General features: G+C 40.7%; 1 protein-coding gene and 1 long non-coding RNA gene across 2 annotated transcripts; both read right to left on the bottom strand.

Annotated features, from left to right (window-relative positions):
* Positions 1 to 603: 603 nt before the first annotated feature.
* Positions 604 to 7,008, bottom strand: LOC148043006 (uncharacterized). Its single transcript, XR_015698325.1, has 4 exons — positions 6,960 to 7,008; positions 2,299 to 2,328; positions 1,475 to 1,501; positions 604 to 627 (listed from the first exon to the last, which is right to left on the bottom strand). It is a non-coding gene; the product is annotated as an uncharacterized LOC148043006 (long non-coding RNA).
* Positions 7,009 to 13,602: 6,594 nt separating this feature from the next.
* On the bottom strand, positions 13,603 to 17,484 carry LOC148043005 (uncharacterized). The gene is made up of 3 exons (XM_087727484.1): positions 17,161 to 17,484; positions 14,635 to 14,676; positions 13,603 to 13,835 (listed from the first exon to the last, which is right to left on the bottom strand). Exons 1-3 carry the CDS (start codon positions 17,448 to 17,450, stop codon positions 13,814 to 13,816), a joined length of 354 nt encoding a protein of 117 aa, XP_087583610.1. The 5' UTR covers positions 17,451 to 17,484; the 3' UTR covers positions 13,603 to 13,813.
* Positions 17,485 to 17,684: the final 200 nt, after the last annotated feature.

The raw sequence follows: 17,684 nt of genomic DNA, 5'->3' as shown, positions 1-17,684 counted from the left end.
TAATTGCTCACGTGTCTGCAAATACTGTATATAAAATCTGGTCTCTGATCTAATTTTGCTTTGCTAATCCGTTGAATACAAGTCACTACACACAAACACACACAAAAATGTGTATAGTATATAAACCAGGGCCGTCACAAGACTACAATTTCCTGGCGCCGTCTCCAATCCCATGCTATAACATTGACTATTGCTTTGAATGGAAAGCCAATCCACCCTTTCTTCTTGGCATCCAACATCAACAATCTTTCTTGATCGGGGCACTGATACCTGAGCCAGTCACCTGGGCTTATAATCTTGGAGAAACATGGGTTATCTTGATTGGTCTGAAGGTGCCAAGCTCAGGCACCTTTTATATTATTATTTTACTCTTTGGCATATTGTCATGTGCCCAACATCGTTGGGAACATGGCCAAACAATAAAGGAAGAAGCAATAGCCTCCTATATTGATATGAGAACGGTCCAGGAAAATTGCGGCCTTGGATTTAGCTTCTACTTCAAAAGAAAGCTTGCTGAGCTTTTGCAATGCGTCACATCTGAGATTCCACAGCAATCAAAGGCAAACTTCTAAAACTACATTAAAAAGAAGGTAAGGTACTTACCAGCTTCTCAGGCCTAAAATGATCCTATGGACGAACAACACATGCACCAAGACATAGAGTTAGAGAACAAGTGTATTTTTCTTTCATCTTCCCCATAAAATGTGAAACAAAACTGGAAAATGAAGATTGTAATCCCCTAACAAGGAAGCGGTGGCTCAGTGGCTAAGTCACTGAGCTTGTCGATCAGCAGTTCAGCAGTTTGAATCCCTAGCGCTGTGTAACGGGGTGAGCTCCCGTTACTTATCCCAGCTTCTGCCGATCTAGCAGTTTGAAAGCACGTAAAAAAAGCAAGTAGAAAAATAGGGACCACCTTTGGTGGGAAGGTAACGGCACTCGGTGCGCCATCGGCATTTAGTCATGCCGGTCACATGACATCTTCGGAGATGTCTCCAGACAGCGCTGGCTCTTTGGCTTAAAAATGGAGATGAGCACCATCCCTAGAGCCATAAACTACTAGCACACATTTGCAGGAGAACTTTTGCCTCTATTGGGAAAAAGGCAACTAAAATGACTTATTAATTGCAGCCTGCGAGCATCGGACTCACAAGAGTAGAAACAGATGAAAAATAATATTTCCACCTCCTAGCATGATGCTGCCAAAAAACCTCCCAATACTATTTGTTTTTCAAAGGGCCCTTCAATCTTTTGTAATGGAGAGTTATCCAATATTTCTGCCTTCTCTTGTCTATTTGTCTATCAAAAGCCTTTGTCTATTCTCAATCCACTCCCCAGGCAATCCAGGGCTACTCCTCACATTTCCAGATTTGGGAATGAGACCAAATGGTACAATATGATTTTCAAAGCCAGATATATATTTTTTTTTTGGGGGGGGGAAATGTCTCTCAAACAAGCAGGCAAAGGTTATACTCACTGCTGAACCAAAGTCCCTAGGAAACCACTGTAGAAAGAAGAAATCGGGGTTTTTTTAGACAGAGATTTAATTGGTATAAAATGAAATCCTGCAATATCTTTCATATATATAAACATGTGTGCATAATGTTAACGACTCAAATATTCATATATATTCACATATGTATACATACATACACACACATACACACATACATATATACACACAAATATACATATGTGTGTGTGTGTGTGTGTTTGTGTGTTGTTCATTACTGACAGGTTTTAAGAAAAGACTGGACAACCACCTATCTGAAATGGTATAGAGTCTCCTGCTTGGGCAGGGGGTGGGACTAGAAGACCTTCAAAGTCCCTTCCAGCTCTATTTTGATATCTGTCTGTCTGTCTGTCTGCCTGCCTGCCTGCCTGCCTGCCTGCCTGCCTGCCTGCCTGCCTGCCTGCCTGCCTGCCTGCCTGCCTGCCTGCCTGCCTGCCTGCCTGCCTGCCTGCCTGCCTGCCTGCCTGCCTATCTATCTATCTATCTATCTATCTATCTATCTATCTATCTATCTATCTATCTATCTATCTATCTATCTATCTATCTATCATCTACCTTATCTATCTATCTATCTATCTATCTATCTATCATCTATCCATCCACCTATCATCCCTCCCTCCCTCCCTCCCTCCCTCCATCCATCCATCCATCCATCCATCCATCCATCCACCAATTTTGTGACATAATTCACACAGAATTTGGGAACCTTGGGCTCTAAGCAGAAAGTCTTAACAAAGATTCCTCAACAAACATTAATAATTTCAGGCAAAGGAGAAGATCATACTTACAGGTAGAGGGTTTGGTGAATTAGGGAATTCCTGCAGAAATTCAAAGATATATTACAAACCAATTATTTCCGCAACAAAGACAAGGAAGAGTTTAAATTCGCTAAATCCACACATGACCTATCCTTCCTAGGTGAAGCTTACAAAGACCTCAGATATTAGTGATAAATAATGTTTAAATGCTGTATTTTCTCTGAAACCTGTGTTTGGCACACACTAGGATCTTGCCTAATATCATCCTTGCAGCAACTGTAAGAAAAGAGGCTACCGGCAATCCTAATTATCCTTATTACTCAGCAACTCCCTCAGACAATGGATTACAACAATAATGAAAAAATAACTTTGCAACTATTGCTAGGATTTACAACCACAACATCGCATTGTCCCATGTGTCAGATGATAAGCATGGTCACAGTCATGTGATTTTTCATTTAGCAACTGCTTTGCTTAATGACTCCAGTCATTAATGGCAGTCATTGAGTGAGGACGATCGGTACTAATTTTTATCTTGTTATACAATATATTACATTTCTTGATTGTAAGATCCTGCAGTAACAAGGGAGATAGCTCATATGTCTGCCTTCCCCCTCTGTTTCTGAAGCATCTTCATCTCCATCTTTCAACACAATCCCAGAGGGCTGCTTTTCACAATATGCCTACCCCAGATTTTGAAGCATTTACTCCTGCATGGGGCACTATAATTTTCAGGGGCACTATAATTTTCAGGGCCAGCTAGTTTCTTTCTTTCTTTTTAAGTCAAGTTATTTTTAAATTTATATATAAATATTTTGGGCCAGCTAGCTTCTTGGGTCCTCTCAAATGGGTATCGTATGAATATTTTACTCATTGCTGAGCCAAAGTTGCTAGAAAACCACTGTCGAAAGCAGAAAAATGTGGATGTCTTCCTTTGTGAAATAATGTTAATAGGCAGTTATATAGTATAAAACAGAAATGTGCATTTTTTTTCTCCCGTATAAGCATAGACATACATCTCTGTGTAAATTATATTGCAACAACATATAAGCCAAGAGTAGCATTTACGAGTGAGATGGGCAGCATATAAATTTATTAAACAGAAGAATAAATATGCATATAGAGTAAGGTGACCAGATTTTAACATTGGTAAAGAGGGACACCATTGACCTGGGGGGGGGGAGTGATTAATTTTTTTTAAAAAAAATTGGGACTTTTCAGCCCCATTCCAAGAACCTTCCTGTAAATAGTCATAAAATATAATTATATGAATTAAATGCAGTCTTATTCAAGGATATAAATTATTGGCTATTTTTAAAAAATTAAATGTAATATAGGCAGTCCTCAATATACAACAGTTCATTTAGTGACAGTTCAAAGTTACAACGGCACAGAAAAAGGACTTCTACTGTTTTTCACACTTATGACCATTGCAGCATCTCCATGGTCACAAGATTTACATTTGGATGCTTGGCAACTGACATAGATTTATGACAGTTGCAGTTTTCCGGAGTCATGTGATTCCCGTTCGCGGCCCTCTGACAAGCAAAGAATGGGGAAAGCAGATTCACTCAACAACCATGATACTAATTTAACTGCAATGATTCACTTAACAAATGTGGCAAGAAAAAATGTAAAATGGGGCAAAACTCAATAAATTTCTCACTTAACAACATAAATTTTGGGCTTAATTGTGGTCGTGCATTGAGGACTAGCTGCACTTATCTTCAGTGTTACTTCATTCTGCTGTAGCATTAAATTTCATATAGAACAAGCTTGTTCTTTCAGAATTGTGGAATTGTTATATAACTGTCTACCTTTAGAAAAGTTTCTCTTGAGTTAAACTCAGCTCCTATAATTTTATTGATGTGTCGTAATTTTCTTAGCAGTAGTATGGAAATTGTCATTGTTGCTTTTGGACAATTTTTAATATTTTTCTATTAAATATACAGTACTGAGATTCCCAGGTGGGTTCCCCTCCAATTATTAGCCAAGTTCAACCCTGCTCATCTTTTTGAGAGCAGGCAAAAACAGCTAGGTTACATCCCTACAAATTGAAAGCTAAATGGGAAAAACAACAGTTTCAAAAATAATCTGGTAGTTTTTGAATATGTTTATGGTTTCTCCAGGAACTGAGCTAGACTCAAGGAAGATTATATCTTGTAAAAGGAATTATAGGGAAAACACTGGAATAGTTTAATCAGCAGAAGCATGTCAGCTTGATTCAGCAACAAGTATTATTAAATTCAGTGAGGCTCCTGTTGTCTTCTAGCCTCCTTCAAGCCAATTCGCTCAAGATCTGCACCTCTGAACTGAGACTTCAATTCCCAAAATTCTCACACAGGCATTTAAACCTGTTGTTTAGGAATTCTGGGCGCTGTAGTCTCCATTCTGCCAGCTTGGAAAATGCATTGATACTACTGAATGTATTTACTGTAGGATCCAATTATGCTCTGCAGAGTTGTGCATACTGTATGGGAGAAGTTCTGGCAGATGGGACGGAGTGAGCCGGAGGGTGTGTGTGGGGCTTACAGGGCCGTCTGGAGAAGCGAGCTTCCCGGAGGCTGGTCTCCCACACCCCACGCCCTCCCCTCCAGCCGACTGACGCCGCCGAGCTCTTTGCCACCAGCGATTCTCAGTGCTGCTGGAAGAAAGAGGCAGGCATGGAGTTTGGCCACCTCCATTGCCCGATCCCTGTTGGGCCTGCAGCCCTCGCCAGTTCCCTTTTACCCACACCACCTCCACCATGCCCCTGCTTGGGACAACCACTGCTGCTCGTGGTTCTGCCAACCTCTTGCCCTCCCCTCGTCCTGGGCTCTCCTCATGGTCTCTCGTCTTGTGTCTGAAGGGGAGGGGTCCCTGGCCACCCACAGCCTGTCACCCTTTCGCCCCCCCACTCGTCCCCTCCTGAGAAAGGAAGGAAGGAAAGAGGGAGGAGAAGGAGATCAAGAGAGGGATGGAGATAGGAAAGGAGGCAAGAAATTAAGGAAAGAAGAAAGGTGATAGGAATAAGAAGGAAAGAGGGAAGGAAAGGAAAGAACAAGATGAGAAGGAGGAGGAGACAGAGAAAGGAAGGAAGGAAGGGGGAGGAAAAGGAGATCGAGAGAGGGATGGAGATAGGAAAGGAGGCAAGAAATTAAGGAAAAAAGGAAGGTGATAGGAATAAGAAGGAAAGAGGGAAGGAAAGGAAAGAACAAGATGAGAAGGAGGAGGAGACAGAGAAAGGAAGGAAGGAAGGAGGGAGGAAAAGGAGATCGAGAGAGGGATGGAGATTGGAAAGGAGGCAAGAAATTAAGGAAAGAAGGAAGGTGATAGGAATAAGAAGGAAAGAGGGAAGGAAGAGAAAGAACAAGATGAGAAGGAGGAGGAGACAGAGAAAGGAAGGAAGGAAGGAAGAAAGGAAGGAAGGAAGGAAGGAAGGAAGGCAGGAAGCTCCTCAGAGGCAGATCTACAGAGATCTACTGCACATGGGAGAAGTTCTGGCAGATGGGACGGAGCGAGCTGGAGGGAGGGTCTGGGGCTTACAGGGCCGTCCGGAGAGGCGAGCTTACAGGGCCGTCCTGGAGGCTCGTCTCCCACACCCCACGCCCTCCCCTCCAGCCGGGCGAAGCTGCTGAACTCTTTGCCACCAGTGATTCTCGGACCTGCTGGAAGAAAGAGGCGGGCATGGAGTTTGTCTGCCCCCCTCCCCACTGACTCCACCTTGCCTGGTCACACTCCCTTGCCCTGCGGAGGGCTTGCCTGGTAAAGAAGACGCCTGGAGCGTCGGTGCCAGCAGGCAGGCAGGCAGGCAAGGCGCAGAGGGAGGGAAGCACCGCTGCAGGTAGCTTGAGGCGGCGCACCTTGTCACAAGCGGCTCTCCAGCCACCTGGAAGGAAACAGTGAGTCAAAGGGTGGGCTGTTGCACCCCGCGAGCAAAGGGGCCGCTGGGGGGGGGTGCAAGACTGCTTTGTTTCTGGCAAGTAGTTCTAAGCGAGGCGGCAAGAAAACCATGTGCAATTCAGTAAGGCTTACTCCTTAATATATTAGTTCAGGACTTACAGCTTAATGACATCGGTTTTTCTGTATTATATCTTTTCAATTTACTACTGCATAGCAATGTTGTAAGCTATAGTGCAGAATCCTGATGCTATCGCGAGTAGGATAAGTCTTCCCTTGAATATCTAGGCTTTCTGCTTTCCAAAAGCATCGAACTGAGAGATTAAATATTTGTCTCAACAGATTGGGATGAGTGACATTCTCGTTCCTACAGAGACAGCTATTCTTTAGGCAAAGCTACAGTGCTTTTTGTCCTCCTCCTCTCGTGACGTTTGCGAGCCAATCAAGAGCGTGGCTTTGAAAACCTGCGGTGTGATCGTGCTGCGCGGGAGCGAATGTCTCTCCCCAAATATGGAGGACGTAGTAGGCAACTTGCATGTGTCCTAGAAAATCAGTAAAACCCCCTATCTGCCACGGCCTTGCAGCCTCTTTACGTTGGTAAAAATATTTTTTTTTAAAAAAAATCGGGACTTTTTAAGAAAGTGGTGGGACGCGGGACAAATTGTGCAAAATTGTGACTGTCCCGCCAAAATTGGGACATGTGGTCACCTTAATATAGAGAGACAAACACAAAGAGACAAACAAATGGCTCAGATAGTTTCTTGTGGTTCTTTCAGGTGGGTCTCTTAGGAGAATACAAAGGTTATACTCACTTGTGGCCCAGAATAGCTGGCTTGGGGAGAGCCAGGGAACCTTTGAGGCCTCTGCAGAAAGAAAAATGTGAACTTTTTTCTTGATTTAATTTTTTGGGGTATGCATAAGTTGCAATTCTGTATCAAATCCACCCAAACTATGAAACACAGATAAATGTAAAAATAAAAATCCCAATGTTTTTCCTATTTTTGAAATCATAGATTGTCTATCCTACCTACCTACCTACCTACCTACCTACCTACCTACCTACCTACCTACCTACCTACCTACTATCTATCTATTTATCTATCTACCTTCTACCTACTATCTATCTATCTATCTATCTATCTATCTATCTATCTATCTATCTATCTATCTATCTATCATGTATCTCTATATCTATCTATCTATCTATCTATCTATCTATCTTTATTTATTTATTTATTTATTTATTTATTTATTTATTTATTTATTTATTTATAAAATTTATATGCCGCCCAATCCCGAAGGACTCCAGGCGGCTTACAAAAAGAATCAATCTATCTATATCTATCTATCTATCTATCTATCTATCTATCTATCTATCTATCTATCTATCTATCTATCTATCTATCTATCTATTCTATCTTTCCATCCATCCATCCATCCATCCATCCATCCATCCATCCATCCACAGGCACTTATCTTTTAGATGTTTATTCAATCCTGAAGGACTCCAGGCGGCTTACAAAAAGAATCTATCTATCTATCTATCTATCTATCTATCTATCTATCTATCTATCTATCTATCTATCTATCTATCTATATCTATCTACCTACCTACCTAGCCACCCACCCACCCACCCACCCACCCACCCACCCACCCACCCATCTATCTATCTATCTATCTATCTATCTATCTATCTATCTATCTATCTATTTATTCTATCTTTCCATCCATCCATCCATCCACCCATCCACAGGCACTTATCTTTTAGATGTTTATTCATTCATTTACACATGCATATAATTTTATGCATATAAACATTTAAAGGAATAAAAAGATATACAAAAACCTTGCACTTGAAAACCCTACATCTATGTTTATTCCCCAAAATGTTCTAATAATTTACACCCAAGCATCAAAAGACAGGGAAATTTTAACTTAACACAAATAAAGTAAACAGTTCCACCAGCAGACAACTTTTAAATAGGATAAATAAGGAACAAAAGGAAAAGGAAAAGATCATACTGTACTTACAGCTTCAGGGACCTGTGGATTATAGTTTGCAAAGTACTCCTATAGAAATGCAAAAAACAAACGAACATTTATACACCTGCTCTTTCTCCAACAAAGAGAGGGAAGTGTCAGGGAGGGGATTCAGAGGAGGCCCATATATGGTTCCCCTCAATGTCATTTGTATGAGAGAGTAAAGTTCTGAACCTCTGGCCAGCTGTGTTTCTCCTAAAATGCCCAATGCATGGATGAGACATGTCCTGTGAATGAAACTCATGATTTTCTGTGGGGTCAGTTCCAACAACGATGGCCCTTTGGGTGAGCAAGGTGCGAAGCTTGGCTCTGCCATGTTGGAAGAGGGATACAATTTGGCCAACCAAGTGCCCCGTTTGTGAATGTGTAATCTCATTTTCCATCTTATCCAGATTCCTGGCAGCAGTCAGAAATATCAAAGTGTATCAAAACAAGAAACCCTTCTACTTACTGGGGGTGGAGGAGGAGGATTTGGAATATAATTCTGTAAGGGAAAAACAATAATCACCAATTATTTAATCCTGTTTTAGCATGACATGTTCAGTCACACTGCAATATATCTATTGATGGAATGAAAACAAGAGATGGAAATTTTTAAACTCACTAAACCTTAACAAAGACACCGAACACTATTCCTGGTAATCATTGACTGGCTTTAGAGTGGATCGGAAGCCAAAACCAGAAAAAACACATTTGAACACAATCTGTGACTAATTAATGTTGTTGCAAGCTATAAAACCCATTATTAATTAATGCAAAAAAACAAGCTTCCAATTGGAATAGAGTCATTGATTTGAATTGAGGCAATCAGTCTAAGTAAATACTTGAAACCACTTTTAAAAGTGTGGGGTCCAATTGGACTGTCCCATTCAATTCAGAAAAATGATTTTATTTAGACATGCGTTTGAATAGTCCTTAACCTGGATCCTCTCATTGAAACTTTACAAAATCCCCATTTGTTATGTCTGAGATTTCAGTAGGACTTGAGTGCAGCCAATTTAGTCCGTGTTTAACCCACAGGGTTTGAGTCACCCTTTCTAAAATGCATGTTTCATCTCACCTGGGCATCTGTGCTGAGCACAGAAATCAACAAAGCAGCACCCATGAAGAAGAGCTTCATTTTTCTCAGCTTGTGGTTTCCTTCCCCAAATGAGAAAGTGTCCTAAGTAGGAATGGGTGGATTAAGGATGGATCTCTAGTGATGTATCAAGATAAGCCGGACTGCCCAAACTGAAAGGAGCAATTGATAAGGCCTTCAAATTACCTCTTGAGAAAGGTTACAAGGACACATTCACAAAGAAAGATCTGGTGCCAACCAAAACATTCCTCCACCCTCTATATTATTATCATTATTATTTTGAGAATGACCTTGACTTAAAAGAAAATAATGATGAAAATGCCACCTGAAATTTCCATGAGGATAATGGAGTGTTTCTGAAAGGCCATTTGTTGTTTAAAATCTTTTTTTCCTGGATTTGACTGAACATTATCTTCTCTTAGTCCTCTTTTGATTATCTTTCTTAGTTTGATTGATTTAGACCAGCGGTGTCCAAACTTGGGATCTTTAAGTCTTGTGGACTTCAACCCTAGGGAATTCTTATGTTATTTATGGCTATTTTCACACTTGTGACCATCGCAGCATCCCCATAGCCCTTAAAACCTGGCTGTCCCGACAAGCCTGGGGCTAAGATTTCAACCCCACCCGAATAGTATGACTGTTGCGTTTTTTAACGATGTACTGTTTTATGTGTGTATTTTTTGTCTTGTACTCCCCTCCCCCTTGGATTGTGAGCCGCCCTGAGTCCCCCCAGGGAAAAGGGCGGCATATAAATAAAGTAATCCTAATCCCATGGTCACATGATGAAAATTCAGCCACTTGGAAACTGGCATATATTGATTATCAATTATTTTCTTTTTCTTTTCCTTTCTACTGATGAAAGAAATGTCCTTCTGGGTTTGGCTCCAAGTGGGGAAAAAGACACTGGAGACATGGAGGCTGCTTGGAAAGATGGTTTATTGGTGGACAGGACCACATGGCTTGAGCCCTGAACAGAAAAGGTGATGATAGGCTTCAATGTTGGTGGAGAAGAAGAGAAGGGCCGAGGGAGGGGCTTGCTAGGCTTTTTATACCCTGTTCAGTCCCACCTCTCTGTTTCCTATTCCTGTATAAGAAATGTATTCTGATTGGTTGTCAGACTCCCATGGGGCCATGCAGGGACAACTCTCTAAGCTGTGTTTTGAATCCAGGTTTGGTTGTGTTCTCAGATACCATGTGGTCAGTTGGGGCCAATATTATCATGCTTTCCTGTAGCTGAAGTTGAGAAGTCTTTATTATGTAAAGTGGACTGGCTTGGCCTTCTTTTTTTTCCTGTTTCAAAAGTTTTATTTCTTTTAAGGCAAACATTTCATCATTCCTCAATCAGTAAGACATCGAAGTACAATTTCTTGTATATCAAAATAATTCTAGTTTACCACCAAATTCTTGTCTAGCCTAATATATACCCCTCCCTCCCTCCACCCTTTCCTCCAACCCCCTCCACCTCCCCCCCCCCGACTTCCCAGAACCTGTACACAGTATGGATTTCTAACAAACACAGTCTAAAATCTATTGAGAAAAAAAAAAGAAATAAAAAAAATTAATAACATTCTACATTGACCTTAGCTTCTTCTTGCTGAACCAACTTTAAACAATTTAAATCATTTCTGATCTTAAGCATAGGCTAACTGGAATTTCTTGGTCCCATATTTATTTTGTATATAGTCAATCCATTTTTTCCAGTCTCGCTTATATCTCTCATTTGAGTGATCTTTAAGATATGCCGATATTTTAGCCATCTCGGCTAAGTTTGTAACTTTCAATGTCCATTCTTGAGTTGTAGGCAAGTCTTCCTTCTTCCAGTATTGCGCCACCAACAGTCTTGCTGCCGTTATTAGATGCAGAATCAAGTTAGTCTCTATCATTGTAAAGTCAGTACATATACCTAGTAAGAATAACTGAGGAGTAAACTTTATCCTTCTTTTAAAGATATTTTGCATAATCCACCATATTTTTATCCAAAATGCCTTAACCTTTTGGCAGGTCCACCATATATGAAAATAGGTAACATCGAGAGAGCCACATCTCCAACATTTAGGCTGTAAGTTCGCATACATAGAAGCCAGCTTTTTAGGATCTAAATGCCATCTATAGAACATCTTATAAAAATTTTCTCTCAGATTTTGAGCTTGTGTAAATTTCACATTTCTTACCCAGATTCTTTCCCATGTATCCAGCATTATTGGTTCTTCAATGTTTTGAGCCCACTTTATCATACAATCTTTAACTAATTCTGTTTCCGAATCCATCTGTATTAATACATTATATATCCTCTTTATATGCATTAAGCTTTGATCTCTTATTTGTTTAAACAGATTATCCTCTACTTGAATAAAACCAATTTTTTGATCTATTTTCCACCTAGCCTGTAATTGCCCATACTGGAACCATGTTTGAACTACCTTCTCCTCTTTTAATATCTCTAAAGATTTTAATTGTAGTACCCCCCTTTCCGAGATAAGAAGCTGTCTGTAAGTAATTCTATCCTGTTTTTGTGCTATATTCATATTTTCAATTGCGTGTCTAGGAATTGCCCACATGGGTATCTTGTCATTTAATTTATATTGGTATTTTTTCCAGACCCGCAGTAAAGCATTTCTTAAAATATGACTTTTAAAATTCTTATCCAATTTTTTGTTGAATAACAGGTAAGCATATACCAGATCGTGTCCCTCAATATTCAATATTCTATCATTAGTTAAATGAGTCCAATCACTAATTACAGATAGTGCCACTGCATCATAATATAGTTTTAAGTTAGGTAGTTTCAAGCCTCCTCTCTCACGTACATCTTGCATTATTTTCATCTTTACCCTCGGCTTATTTCCTGCCCATACAGATTTGTTGATACCCTTCTGCCATTCTAAAAGATTCACATCTTTTTTAAGTATAGGTAACATTTGAAAAAGAAATAAAATTTTTGGTAAGATATTCATTTTCACTGCCGCTATCCTACCCAACAAAGATAAGTGCAATTTCTCCTATTTTTTCATCTCTGTCTGTATACTATGCCAAAGTGGTTCATAATTATGCTTATATAATTTCCCATTTGAAGTTAAGATGTTAACTCCAAGATATTTGACTTTTTTAACTACCTCACATCCTAGCATCACTCCTAATTCTTCCTTTTGTTTAGTATTCATATTTATATCTAATATTTTTGTTTTTCCTAAATTTATTTTAAAACCAGACACTTGACCATATTGATTAATTGTATTCATTAAGACCATACTGGATTCCTGCAGTTGTTCCAATATTATGATCAAATCATCCGCAAAAGCGTGCACTCTGTATTCTTGCTGCCTAATCTTGATCCCTTTTAGACCATCCAAGCCCCGTATTTTATTCAACAATACTTCCAAAGTTATAATAAACAATAATGGGGACAAAGAACAGCCCTGTCTTGTACCTTTTCCAATTTGAAAAGAGTCTGTTAAACTTCCATTGACTATGATTTGTGCTGTTTGCTGTTGGTATATTGCTTTAATTGATTGTAAAAAATTATCTCCTATCTGCATTTTTTGCAATATCTTCAACAGAAATTGCCAGTTAACTCGATCAAAGGCCTTCTCAGCATCCAAGAATATAAACGCAGCAGGGATCTGGTTGTTCTTTCCCAAATATTCTAATGCATTAATAATTAATCTGACAGTACTTTTCATCTGTCTCCCCTGCATAAAACCTGTTTGGTCAGTGTGTATCAATTGTTGAGTGACCAGCATTAACCTATTTGCTAATATTTTAGTAAAGATTTTATAATCTACAATAAGTAATGAAATAGGTCTATAATTTTTGGGTTGGGTAGTATCTTGATCTTCTTTGGGTATCAAAGATATAAACGCTGTCTTCCAGTTCGCACCAGTTTGGGAGAACCGGTTGTTAACTTTCTGAGCTGTTTGGTGAATTAGATGTTGGAAGAAATCATTAGGGCAGAGAACCGTTATTTGAATCCCACCACTGCTTGGAGGTCTTCTAATCCAACCTCCTGCTCAAACAGGAGACCCTGTTCCATTTCAGAAAGAGGCTGTTTAGTCTCTTCTTAAAAGTCCCTAGTGATGGCGCACCAACAACTTCTGGAGGCAAGTTGTTCCATTGATTGATTGCTCTTACGATCAGGAAATTCCTCCTTAGCTCTAGGTTGCTTCTCCCCTTGGTTCGTTTTCATCCATTGATTTTTATTTTCATTCATTTCACTTCTCTTTTTTTTTTTTTACCAGAATCAACCAAATATTGTTCTGACCTGAACTTCATCATGATATTGGGAAAAATGCGAATTTTCAGAACACAATGATAAAGACAACACTCTGTGATAATGCTGGATCTATTTATTTGCAAATGTTCATTCTTGTAGAATAAACCTAACAATCTATGCTAACAATCAGCAGAAAATCACCCCAAATCGGCAGAAAGAATTCTAAAGGTTGCAACCCTTCTCAGAAGAAAGTTTCATTTTCCCTCTGATCCTTGATTAGGAACAAATTATGGAAGCCAGGAAGAGAAAGTGTAGGAGGTGGCTCTGGATTTTATTCTCAGCAAATGTAGTTAGTGGGTCTAGGGGAAAAAACAAGAGTGAAAATTTGGCATTAAAAAAGGATATGAAACTGACTCTTATGCTGATAGAAGTGAATATTTGTAGCTCAATGTTGAACTGCGGGTTCTTTGGTACTCTCCGAGCTTAGTTGTTTTCTAGCAGATGCTTCATTATTAAGCTAGGTATTATAATTATTGGTAATGGGGAATGGAGTTTGCTCTTATTTTACATACAAGTGGCTAGTGATTAAGAATAGAATAACAGAGTTGGAAGGGACCTTGGAGGTCTTCTAATCCAACCCCCTGCTTAGGCAGAAAACCCCATAGCATTTCAGTCCAGTCTCCTCTTAAAAACCTCCAGTGTTGCAGCATTCACAACTTCTGGAGGCAAGTGGTTCCACTGATTCATTGTTCTAGCTGTCAGGAAATTTCTCCCTAATTCTAAGTTGCTTCTCTCCTTGATTAGTTTTTACCCATTGCTTCTTATCCTGCCCTCAGGTGCTTTGGAGAATAGTTTGACTCCCTCTTCTTTGGGGCAACCCCCGAGATATTGGAACATTGCTATCATTTCACCCCTAGTCCTTCTTTTCATCACACTAGACATTCCCAATTCCGGCAACCGTTCTTTATATATGTTAGCCCCTGATCATCTTTGTTGCTCTTCTCTGCACTCTGCATTTTTTTCACATCCATAATAGAAGGCTGCTAATATTTCAGAATGTTGCTGTCTATGCATTTGAAAGCAACTTATCATAAAGTCCTAGGAAAAATCTGCACAATGTAAAGCTCTACTGAAGCAAAGAGTATCTTCCATACTCACTGGGCATACATTCTCCTAGTGGGATCTTTTGATTTTAATTGCCTGGAAAGAATAAAAACAGAAAAGGAATTTTGGAGTATGAATTCTATTGTGGACATTACTAGGAAAAACAATGCATAATTCCTACAATAGATGTGATGGGCATGTAATAGCATCTTTGGGGATTCTAACGTCATTTATTTATTTATTTATTTATTTATTTATTTATTCATTCATTCATTCATTCATTCATTCATTCATTCATTCATTCATTTATTTATTTATTTATTTATTTATTTATTTGTCTTGTATGCCGCCCACTCCCGGAGGACTCCGGGCGGCTCACAAAAGACAAGGGAAAGGGGGGAACAAAACAATCCCACCACTGGGGTATCTCCTTCCAATGGCTGTCCTGCAGAGAAGGATGACATCCCAGGACATGTCTCTTTCTGCACTCCTACCGTGGTGGATTACAGGGTTCCACCACAAATGCGCGAACGACAAAAGCGCGCCTGACTAAACCGCGGTGACAAAACTGTGCTGACAAAACCGCGCTGACGAATGAGCGCTGAAGCGCGCCGACAATAGCGCGCTGACAGAAGCGCGCTGTAACCTAACCCTAACCCTAACCCTAACCCTAACCCTAACCCTAACCCTAACCCTAACCCTAACCCTAACCCTAACCCTAACCCTAACCCTAACCCTAACCCTAACCCTAAACCTAACCCTAACCCTAACCCTAACCCTAACCCTAACCCTAAACCTAACCCTAACCCTAACCCTAACCCTAACCCTAACCCTAACCCTAACCCTAACCCTAACCCTAACCCTAACCCTAACCCTAACCCTAAACCTAAACCTAACCCTAAACCTAAACCTAACCCTAAACCTTACATTAACTTAAATCGCGCTTCTGTTGGCGCGCTGTTGTCGGCGCGCTGTTGTCGGCGCGCTTTTGATGTTCGCGCTTTTGTCGGGTCACGGGATTACAGTTCCCACCAGCATTGGGATGGATCTCAGAGATGATACTTTTGACCCAGATTCAAAATCCCAATGACTGCCCTCTCCCACTGCCATGTGATCATATTTTCAGTGCTCAGCAACTGGCCTGCATTACTGTTATTTATGACTTTTGCCAGAAACTGGCATTTACTTGCAGTTTCTGTCAAAAAAAACACCCCATCAACACCCTATTAGCAGCAATAGCATAGCAATAGCACTAATATACTGCTTTTTAGTGCTTTTAAAGCCCTCTCTAAGCCATTTACAGAGTCAGCCTATTGCCCCCAACAATTTGGGTCCTCGTTTTACCCACTTCAGAAGGATGGAAGGCTTGAGCCTGGTGAGATTCGAACTGCCAAATTGCAGGCAGAAAGCCTGCAGTACTGCACTCTAATCACTGCGCCACCACGGTTCGCTTCATGAGCATGGCATTCACTTAACGATCACAGAGTTCACTTTATGACTGCCCCAGCCACTTAACAGCTACAGTGAGAGAGGTCGTAAAATTGAGGGTGGTCACTTGATGACCCACTGAGCAACTAGCGTGGCGAGAGTACAGTACTGCAGGCTTCTTCTGCCGACTGCCAGCTGACTGTAAATTGGCAGTTCAGTTCTGACCGGCTTTAAGGTTGACTCAGCCTTCCATCCTTCCGAGGTGGGTAAAATTCCCTTTGCACAGCTGGACAGTATCTCTCATTCTATTGAAGGATTTGCTCTGATACTATCTCTTTGTTCCCTACCTTTTCTCCCTGATGAAGAATTGTCAGAAAGGAAGAAATCTTCCATATTAGGAAAAGTTACAACCCAGGAGTGTCAAACGGGCAACCTCTGGGCTGGATGCGTCCTGCACAGACCATGCCCACCCCAGCTCCACAAATGGGAAAAACATCAAGAAATGTCACATGACAGAAACGTGACACGGTGAGTTTGGCATATGTAGCCAAAGCTTCAGCATCATAGCATGTTTTCAATGCCTAGCCATGGATACCCAGACATCAGTCAACAAAATACAACTTATCTGTCGGAGTGAATATCTGCATTTGATTCCAGAAATGTATCCAATACAGCAAACTATGAATGCATATAAATCCTTTTTATCATTTGATCAGTGTCAGAGAACCCCCCCGACCAAACGGAAAAATAAAAACCTGGGAGTAAGATCAACCCAAATGTCACATATATTCCCTTTAGCCTTGCAATCTTTCTGACCTATGCCTAGATGTGGTGTCTTGGGTGAGGGAATGTCCCATCTCATTTATGTGACATCTCTCTTGTCAGCACTGTGCTTCAATGCTTGTATTTATGATGGGAATTTGAGATTTGAGAAATCCTATTCCCAAGCCATTTGCAAATTACTTAAGGGCTGATATATATGTTCCGTAGACCACAAAATTTCTGTTGCTAAGTGAAACATTTGTTTTACTAACTCAGTCCTACATGAACATTAGGAAAGGTATTTTTTTTTTCATTTTTAGTGCCAGCAGAATCTTCTTCTCCCACTTCAAAGGAATAGCCCTTTAAAAATCCACACGATTTCATACCTACCTGGCCTTTGGAGGCAGAAGACTTTTCCCCAGAGATACGAGGTGTTCCAGAGGCAGCAGGTTCTTCAGAGGCAAGCAATACAGATGCATCGCCAGAGGAAACAAAGGTAGTAGGGGCAGGTCGTGCAGAGATAGCAGGTGCATGTTGTGACAAGGCAACAGTGGGTTCATGTTCTGAAGAGACAGTAGGGCCAGATTTCGCAGAGAGAGCATGGGCATGTTGTGCTGAGACAGGAGTTGTATGTTTTGAAGAGACAGTAGGATCAGGTTGCGCAGAGACAGCATGGGCATGTTGTGCTAAGACAGGGGGTTCATATTCTGAAGAGAGAGTAGGGTCAGGTTGTGTAGACACAGCATGGGCATGTTGTGCTAAGACAGGGGGTTCATATTCTGAAGGGACAGTAGGGTCAGGTTGCGCAGAGACAGCATGGGCATGTTGTGCTAAGACAGGAGGTTCATGTTCTGAAGAGACAGGGGGTTCATGTTCTGAAGAGACAGTAGGGTCAGGTTGCGCAGAGACAGCAT

The sequence above is a fragment of the Thamnophis sirtalis genome, unplaced genomic scaffold (assembly GCF_051295495.1).
Source record: "Thamnophis sirtalis isolate CommonGarterSnake01/CBP01778 unplaced genomic scaffold, rThaSir2_p1.2 scaffold_13, whole genome shotgun sequence".
Classification (NCBI taxonomy): Eukaryota; Metazoa; Chordata; class Lepidosauria; order Squamata; family Natricidae; genus Thamnophis; species Thamnophis sirtalis.
The sequence above is the reverse complement of the archived record's forward strand: the minus strand, read 5'-3'. Positions and strand labels throughout refer to the sequence as shown.